The 10,000-nt window shown below is 37.7% G+C and overlaps 1 protein-coding gene across 3 annotated transcripts in view; it reads left to right on the top strand.

Moving 5' to 3' along the window:
• LOC143026511 (plasmolipin-like) overlaps positions 1-6,666 on the top strand; it is a 90,854-nt gene extending 84,188 nt beyond the window's left edge. For all 3 annotated transcript variants that reach the window (XM_076187041.1, XM_076187039.1, XM_076187040.1), the window contains one exon: positions 1,929-6,666. In XM_076187041.1, the coding sequence (XP_076043156.1) occupies positions 1,929-2,051 (123 nt within the window). In that variant the 3' untranslated portion in view covers positions 2,052-6,666. The remainder of the gene's footprint in view (positions 1-1,928) is intronic.
• The last annotated feature ends 3,334 nt before the right edge of the window (positions 6,667-10,000 follow it).

Below are 10,000 nucleotides of genomic sequence, written 5' to 3'. Positions count from 1 at the left end.
GCTCCCCTTCCTGTAGAATACAGCTAGGTAAATACATACACACACACAAACAAACAAAGTACACACACATGCATATGTATATCCCCTTGGTCAGTGGGAACAGTGACAATTTGCTGTGTTAGTGATTTTTTATAGTCCTGAGCAAGTCCTCACCACTGATTTCTGCATTAAAGGTCAAGACACTAACCACTGCACCAGTAGCCATGTATATTTACCTACCTAGTTGTATTATACATGAAGGGGAGCTATGCTCATAGTGACCCGTCTTTGTATCTTTTGGTATCTAGTTTGTTCTTAAGTTCTTGTATGGTGTTTGCACACATTATTGTTTCATCTAACTTGTTCCACTCTGTGTGGATTTTTTTTTCTTCAGATCTCTTCTTTTTGATAGTCTTTTCATGTGCTCTTGTATTTCTTTTATCCCACTTTGATAAGTCTTCTCTGTGAAGGAGTTCCATGTCTTTCATGATTCTGTAAATGACCAATAGATGTCCTCTTTCTGGTAATCCCAGTTTAGACAATCTTTGTTCATGTGTGTGTGTGTGTGTTCATGCATAAATGCATACATTCTCTATAATCCCTATAGCAATGACAAATCATCTCCATAAATTTCTGTGAGATGGAGGTACCTTGCTACCTGGAGTAATAGATCATTATTGTATCTCCAATCAGAGAAAGAAAAGAGTGTAATCTAGCCAGGTGTGTGAACAGTCTCTGACCCTAGATGTACTATTAACACTACCACAACTAGTTCTACTGCTACTACCACCAATACTACTACTGTTACTACTACTGCTATTGCTACTATCAGCAGTATTTTGGTTGCTAAAGTTACCAGTTTTACTGCCACTAGCAGTAGGGTTATTGCTTCTAGTTGCTACCCACTCGTCTTCACTCTGCTCCCCCTGTAGATGTTAATCGGCTTGTTTACCAGTAGTATTCCATCTATTTCCTCCCCTCTTTTACTGCTTTATTGTAGCACATCAATTGGTGTAATTAGTTTTTAGTTTTCACTCTTTGATGTCTTGTTGGAGATATTTGTTTCTGTGTGTATATTTAGCACAATAGTCCGTTGTGACTTACAACACTGGTGAGCTCCGCCTACTTTTTGTTATAAAAATTTTGACATTTATTGTGATAGATTGGTGCCTGAACTGCATTACAAATGTTCATTTGCACAGTACTGCTTGTGGAAGTGAACAAGGATGTGTGCTGCGTGGTTTGAAACCAAAATATCACCACAATCAGGGAGAGAATAATGGAACCAGCAATGGCAGGGGGAACAGTTACTGCTGCTGCCTGTGTGTTGCTACAATGCAGGATGGGCCTCCCTTCAATGACTGACTGACTTGGAATCCCATAAACACTTGATTCAACTCAGAGCAGATGTGGAACTCAGTCACTGGACCAGCCCAAAGGACCTATCCTTACCTCTCACTCCCCCTCTCTCTATTTCTTTTTCTCTTTTGGTCTGTCTCTGACTCTCTCTCTCCCTCACTCTCTCTTTCTCTTCACTCCCCTATTGACTCTATTTTCCCTCCATTCTTATCTTTTACACATGAGGAGAACTGGCAACCAGCTCCTGTTCCCATTTTCCTCCCACCATCTGGTGACATGGAAACAAACTTACATGAATACAAAACAGAACAACAGTCAATGTTGCTTGCTGGAGAGAGTTGTAGAAGGAGAGTCCAAGGACCATCATTATGGTCTGCAGAGGCCAAAGGTTGCAAAGTAGTGAGTGAAGCTTGAGACAGTAGTTGTCATTGGGTCAAATCATTGATAGTCATTGTAAGAAGTTATTGAGTAGGCGGAGCTTCCCGTCATGATTGCTGAGGACAAAAAATAGCCCTGTGTATTAATAACAAGCTCTAAATTTTTATTATCTTTTTTTCTTTCTTTTCTTCTAATGCCTGATTGTGTTTCAGTTCTTCGGCATCATCAACATGCTGGTGTATGCAGCAGGATCTTTCTTCCTCTACCGAGACTGGAAGGACACCCACCCGACCACCTCCTTCTCCTCTGGGAATGTCCTGAGGCGCAACCCTTAAGCTCATCCTTCCATCCTGTTCCTTGAACCAGTCACTCTCCTTTCTTGAGCCGCTACAACCATCGCCACCACTTCCACCACCCCAATCACCCCTGCAGTTACTGTAGCCACCACTACCACCAGTGGTAGCCCCAGTCAGCTCCTCAGGCCCATGAGGAGTCATAACAAGAGGAATGAGTTATCACTTCGTCTCTTGAAGTTGATTCATTAAGTGATGATTCAATGTCTTCCTTGTACTAAACAGTTGTCTAGTGTCACATCTTATGACTAGTAATGATAATTCTACTATCCTAAAGATGTCACCATCCCTGCTGCAGGTACAACTACATTTGTAAACAGGACAAAAAATTTCACCCTGTTCATGCACAAGCAAGACTACACAGCCTTACCACAAACACAGCATTCTGACCGGCAAGAATCAACACAACAGTAACGGCCTTAACGACTTTTTATAACGATTCGAAACACTTTTGTATGTTTATCTTCCTGTTTCCGGTGTGGTCTTTTTTTTTCCCTCTCTTTCGAGATAAACCAGACTTTATTAGTCATATATTTTGTAACAAAGTTCGTGTACATGTGTCCAGTGAATGACTGACTATAGGTTGTGATTGTTTTCCCATTAAATGTAAATTTTAATATCTGGTCTGTTTACAAATGTCTGGAACATGACCTAAGTCTCCATTCTTTTGGAGCATTGTTGAGGTACAGTATTTCTTCTGACCTTGTTTTACTTTGAAAAGGGCGTGAACTAGACAGCAGAAATAGATCAGGATGGAACTGAGCAATACATGCAAAGTCAGCCTACACCGTTAACAGTATGATCACGTATTGATAAGTAGAGAAATGTTATATTTTATTCAAAGGTCATTTGTGGGAATTGGATTCAGTCAGGATATCGTGTTCAAAATAGAGATTAGCCCTTTACTTTTTTTTTTTTTTTTTCTCCGAGATGTCTGTTTAAGTCTTTGTTCTGGCAGGATTTTTTTTTTGTTTCTGTATACATTCAGTTATTATTATTGGAGGAATCAAGAAAATATGAATCTATGTTTCTATACCACTATTTACTTTCAGTTCATTTATTGTCATTATTTTTTTCCAAGTATCTTGGAGTTTTTTCTTATGCTTTCTGCCACTGCAGAGTTACATATAATGCATGCAGCTCTTAAGTGTTTGTTTAGAAACAAAAGATCTCGGCATGGTGGTGACAGTGCGGATAAAGAAAAAAATCCCACACAGTACTTTAACCATCTGTCCCTCATCTGCTGTACTACCCTTTGGACATGTCCAAGAAGAAAGAATACAGTAAGGAATAGACAGAAATAAAGTCTTCACTTTAGTCTTGGGCAATTTCCATGTTGTACCAGAGAATATTCAGATTAGCTTGTTCTGAGAGTATTTTTGTGGCTATGTATAGATATTTATTCAAAGAAACTTGACATCAATCAAGCTTTACTTGAGACACATTCATTTTGTGGATCCTCGGCAGATGAGTCAGTGGATGCACTCCAACACTGTGCAGTACCAGTACCATCAAGGGTATCCCAGATGGCATTGGCAGTAGTAGTACCGGTGGATGAAGAAATGGGAAACAATTTTACCAGTACTTTTGTATAATTTTACTTCAGACATTTCTGTTAATGTCATTGTTGCTTTTATCATGTGAGTGCAGACTTTTGTGTAGGATCTGTACATTATAGGTCACACGAATGAGGAGAGGGGAGGCATAGGCCTTCTCGCTTATTAAAATAAAAAATTTATATTGTTATAGTTTCCTTTTTCACATGGCTTACACACAAAAAAGAAACAATTGAAAGAACCATGATGTTAGATATGTTTAATGTTGGGTATATGGAGCGAAATAGGGGAGGGATTTTGTTTTACAAACCTCAGACTAATTCTTCTCCCCAAAGTTGCACCAGTGTGTTGCATTCCTTTTACTCTTCCCCTTGCTTGTGACCCTTGCCACCAGTGCATCACATTTGTTGGATCAAGAGGTAGAAGGCAGACCAGCTGACATAAAAAAGGAAAGTGCAGAATTATGTCACTTAGACAGAATTATGTTTCATACAGTAAACTGGTTATCTGCAAGTTTTTTCTCTCATATAGCACTATTTTTTTGTCTGTTGCCAACTCGTTTTCACAAAAGTTGCATGTAACATTATCATACTTTGTTTTCAGTACACCTAGTACATTACATTTAATCTTTCCAAAGTGGGGGAATTTTTCACCTAAAAGTGCAGGTAATGAGTGCAGAGGATGGTGCATGTCATTGTATGGTTTAATATTTACTGGAATGTAACAATTCAAAGAGCTAGTGGACTTTTTTCTTTATTCATCCCGTGTTCAGTTTGTACCAATGTTGTTAGTTTTTTTTTCACTATTACTTTATTAGTACCTCTTTCATTTTTCCAAAGTCTAATCATCCTTAGACCAATGTAATGCCTTATTTTATGATTGAATACTGTACTACAGGATATATGAATCATACAAAAAAAAAAAATTACCTGTAGTTATATCTGAATTTTTCTTGCAGAATTCCCTCACCTCCCCAATACTTAACACCACCTATTAATCTTTCTCTTATTGAAAGATGCAGAAACAGTGCTAACATTGCCCCCCTCCTTTTTTTTTCCTCCCTTTTTGTGATTTGACTGTGGCTTTTTTACCTGGAGTAACTTAACACCATCACATCTATTCCATATCCCTCCTCTATTTTTGGATCGTTCCTCTGTATATCTGGGACCTTTTACATTGTTTTCATGCATGAAAAAAGAATGATTAGGAATTTCAATCTTCAAGAACTCCTGGATCCTGTTATAAGTACAAAATTCTTTATGAAATGTACATTTCAAATAAATACTGTAGAGCTTCCCTGATGTGTAGTGAGAGTGATTGCAGTTTTGATATACATACAGATCATCTTAAAATGTAGTTTTGGTCACTCCAATGTAATAGCTTTAGAGGTCTTATCCATGCCAGGATGGGTTTCAATCCCACACAGATTAATGTAGAGATTCACAACTTGGATACCTTCAGTTTTAGAATTTCTATTTTTTTTTTCTCCAGGTTTGCAATGTTGATACACCCATCCATCAAATGATTGACTGAATTTTATAGCATGTGAATGTATAGTTCAGGCTTGCGTTGATGAATATATCTGAAATATGTTATAAACTTAAAATGAAATGTTTGAGGATCTGTTTGGACCACTAAGAAACAGATGTACTTTGTTGACTGCACTGCCAAGCAAATGGACTCTATTAGTCCAGCTGCTCTTCCCACTGTAAATTGATTTACAGTTTTGCCAATACCAGAATCTCACAGAGCTAAGTTTTCTCTAGTGTAATTTTAGTTTAGCATGATCACAACAAATATAATTGGGTGTTTGTTATTGTGTTTTCATTCTTCATAGATTCCAAAAAGAAAACTAGACATTGAAATAAGTTTATTTTTTAATAATGAAAGGGATCATACCCAATTTTATTATATAAAAGCTGGCAAAACAGCAGTAGGACTGCTGTCAGTAATACAATGAACTAAATGATGAACTGTCCCACTTATTTCATTTGGTAACCAGTATCACAGCAACATCTCCCAAAAGAGAACTTTGAATGTCACTGATTATGTGACAAGTTCATGTTACACTACCAATTTGTAATGAGGGATCATTAACTGCACAGTCAATTTCAAAATGCTTTTAGTGGAGTTCATGTGGTGTGAAATGTATGTGTACATTTTTTTACTTAATTTTTTATTTTTATTTCTATTATTCTTTTTAACACCTTTGATAGCAGTTACTTCAATATTGTCCAGTCTTTTAACCCTGATGAAGTAGGCAAATATATGTTTCCTATATATCCTCACACATAGTTATCAATTACAGAATATATACAAACATGTTGAACAATAATTGTATCTTATCTATGAGGTCCATATACATACATATACAAAAAGGCCCTTTCCCCTTATAAGGGGGGTCTTTATCTTCCCATTATTTCTATATACCTGCAGTTTTTGTAAGATCTGTTGCAACTGAAAATGTACACATATGTATATATACAGGTATCTATATAGATATGTGTGTCTGCATCTCTGTGTGCATGTGTATGTACACATGCATGTATGCCTTTACAGACACAGTTTATTTGTATTACAGACATTTTTAGCAACACTAGTTAATCACAATTTCATTAAAATTCATATAGTGTCCTAGTGATGGCATGGTAATTTTGCCAAAAGTGGAGCATTTAAAATAATGTGAAGAAAATTTGGGACATTTTAGTGATATAAAAAAAAAAAAGCAAAAAGTCAGACATTAGAGTAATATTTAGGGAAGGGGAAATTAAGACAGGCATCACAAAAATGGGACTTGGGTCACCTTACATTTCATTCTCACCCTCAGTACTGACCTTGTCATCTTGTTCTCATTCTCACCCAAACCCTTCCCTTGTCTGATGTCATTGGTCTGATGTTTCCTGCTATTTTTTATCCCTTTCCACTTTCTTTGCAACCCACATCGACTTCACCGGACAGTTGTTGCTTTTCATCATGTACATTATTCTCAAAATATATGTGTGTGTAAGGCTTGACAATGTTAATAAAATTGTTAACATGTATTGCTGACTTTCATCTCGCCCATGTGAGGCTTCCTCCCAAATTAAGATTTTGAAATGCTACAGATTTTGGATCTTGTTGATTTCAGCTGGTGGGAGAAGCATTGAATGAGGTAATATTTACATCATCCTATGACATAAATAAAAAAGTATTTTAAACTTGTACCAGTAAAGACCAATATAGGTAATTACTGGTGGTAGTCATACAAGATGGATGGAAAGAACTGCCTCGGTGCCCTATTTTCTGAATCCATCAACAGCCTCACCTCTGGAGGTGCAGCTAAGAGAGGATGATATTCAGTCTCTGGGCTTAGCCCAATATATCTGTCATCTCTGCCTATTTCCCACCCTTCATCTTATCTTCTTTTTTTTTTCACACAAGGAGTCCTTACAACTGGTGACTGCTGTCATGTTTGCCAGTAATAGAAACAACTACTTAATCCATTGTCCATTGCTGAACAGGCTTCCCACCAAACCTTTTCCGTAAATTGTATGATTATAGTCTATAAAAGTACCTTGACAGATATATTCAACTATTTCTGAATGTACAGTGGCATTCTAACAAACTGGCAAGGAAATACACACATTCTCCCCATCACAAAATCAAACTGACCACTAGAGAATCCACCATCCTGTAGAACCATTTCAACCATGTACAAAATGAGGGATGACCGGTGCCTGCCAGCTTGTACATGATGGTCCTGTGAATCTCCTCACCTCTATCAGGAGCTGAAGTCCTGAGAAGCTGACACTCAATCTCTGAACTGGACCCAGGATCTCTGTTGATGACATGGAAACAGCCTTATACAAAACAACTAGTGATAAAGACCCACGAATCACTCATTCAAATTGAACAACTCTTTTCACTAAATTGCGTGTATCAAGTCAGTTTCCATTACCTGATTCATTTGGTATTTGTTTACACCCTAGCATTATACATATGTTGGTAGTTCAGAGTGGTATGTATATTGGTCATATCACTTACTGCTGCATACTTGTATGAACAGTGATCTGAATACACACCACCTATCATTCATACCAAAGGACTACTGATACTTCATTGACCAGCAGCCTTGAGTTACAGAATCATGTAATGAGTATCATGAGTGAGAACTTGACTGACTGGTTGCACCAGGCAAATTCCATATTGCCTGGCTCACATTGTATGGGTTAGAGGGAGGTTTGGATGTGAAATACAAGGCTGTGGTATATGTATTAGTGTGAGTATACACTATCTCTCATACCACAGGACCACTAAGCTTCAGGCTGTGTATTCTGGCCATGAGTTTGGGACTTGGGTAGTGAGAGTAACCAAGAAGCTGTAATACTTGATTCTAGCGAATTAGGCCACTCCAGGCAGATTTGATGGGCCCCAGGCAAAGCCCAGCTCACCACTCATGGATTGGAGAGGATCACATTTTTAAGCAACAATTTCCACTTTTTTTTTTTTTTTTTTTTTTTTTTTTCCTACACTCAGGCCTTTGCCCATTTTTGTGGATGATGTACGGTACCTCAGATGCCATCCCCACACAAGCAGTTGCAGGGGACATTGACCACCATCACAGTTGATAGCACAAAATTAGCAATAAACAAATTAAATTCAAATGGCAGTAAGGGTTCAGGCTTATCCCCATTATTATTCAAACATTGTTCAGCTGCCCTTTTGGACCCACATTTATCATGTTCAGTAAGTCCTTACACAGCCAAATGGTGCCACAACAATGGAAACATGCAAAAGTTCATCCCATTTCCCAAGAAAGGACTTCACAGTGATTCATTAATTCATAGACCAATTAGTCTAACTTATGTGTGTTCAAAAGTAATGGAGCAAATTATTGCAGAACAACTTGTATCATACTTTAATGATAAAATCATAGATACCCAATTTGGATTCGGATCAGGTATGTTCATATCTGATCAACTGATGATGACATACAATTATGTGTCCAAACACTACGACCAGTAACATTATTGATCTTACGTTCTTTGACTTTAGAAAGGCCTTTGATACAGTTAACCACCACATACTGAAAGACAAACTGGAAAAGACTGGTATAAGGCCCCTGGTGCTTGGATGGCTTGCCAATTTCCTTGCTGGATGTTTTATGTGCACCTCCGTCTCAGACCAACTAAGTTATAACAAACATGTGTCTACTGGTGTCCTCCAGGGATTGGTGCTGGGTCCAGTACTTTTTCTTGTATTTATAAACCATCTGACACATGACCTTACATGTGAGTCATGTTGCCGATGATTTTAAACTATTTGTAATGATAAAAACAAACAAATCAGACTACATACAAGCATCCATGTAAATCTAGGATGACATATATAGTTACTAGAGCATCATCATGGGGCCTCAATTTTGCCATTGAGAAATATGTTCACCTTCACTTTGCCCCCAGTTACAAACAATGCCTGAAAGAGCTCAATATTTCATATCGGACACTCCAATCTCTCAGAATATTGCAGGCACTTTACTAAGAGAAACCCTACGTTGACAACCAGAATTCATGTGTGAAGTGTGAGGTGTTTATCACTCACATACAACCAATAATTGATTTTTCACCAATTATCTGAAACAATGGATACCAGGGGAATCTTCAACACCTGAAGAATGATCAAAGATGTTGGACAACAATTTTTGGGTTTAAATGACAAGCCATGGGCATAGGCCTACAGAAGTAGACTCTCCACACTGAAACTACTCAATAAAGGAAGGCTAGTAAAACAAGATCATATTACATTCCAAGAAAACCAAGTTACTAGAGGGCACTCTCATTAACTTTTCATTTTTTTTAAGTCTCCTAGAACAGGTTATATCCTCCCCAAGTCTGTCAATTTTTAAAAAATCTGTAAAGGTTGTTATTAGTCAGGAATTGTACCATTGTGTTGAATAAAGTGTCTGTCTGTGGTCAAGACTGATTACTCTGTGGCCTTTGACGACCAATCAATTTGAACATGTACCTCGTCCTGTAACCTTGTGTTGTTGCAAGAATCACCTAATTAGAATATAATACATGTAGTGAAGCTAAATTACCTGCCAACCACATGTACATAAAATTGGACAGAATTCCAATGCTCATCTATATGGATGTTTCACAGCTATTAGGTGGGATCATGATGATCTTGTCTAGGTGAGATATCTAGGCGAGTTGAAGATACCTCGCTTGGTACAAGTATCCAGCCTGCTACAAATACGCAGTCCGAGTCAGTGAATTGAGTGACTGAAGTACCTGATTCTCTTCAGTGAATCACTTATAAGAACTCGAGGTACTATAATCAAATTTTACATCACTAAATACAATGCTGACAACAATCTGAAGATTCTTCCCAAAT

Source organism: Oratosquilla oratoria, chromosome 6 (assembly GCF_046742065.1).
Source record: "Oratosquilla oratoria isolate Oo_2021 chromosome 6, ASM4674206v1, whole genome shotgun sequence".
In the NCBI taxonomy this organism is placed as follows: domain Eukaryota; kingdom Metazoa; phylum Arthropoda; class Malacostraca; order Stomatopoda; family Squillidae; genus Oratosquilla; species Oratosquilla oratoria.
The sequence above is the reverse complement of the archived record's forward strand: the minus strand, read 5'-3'. Positions and strand labels throughout refer to the sequence as shown.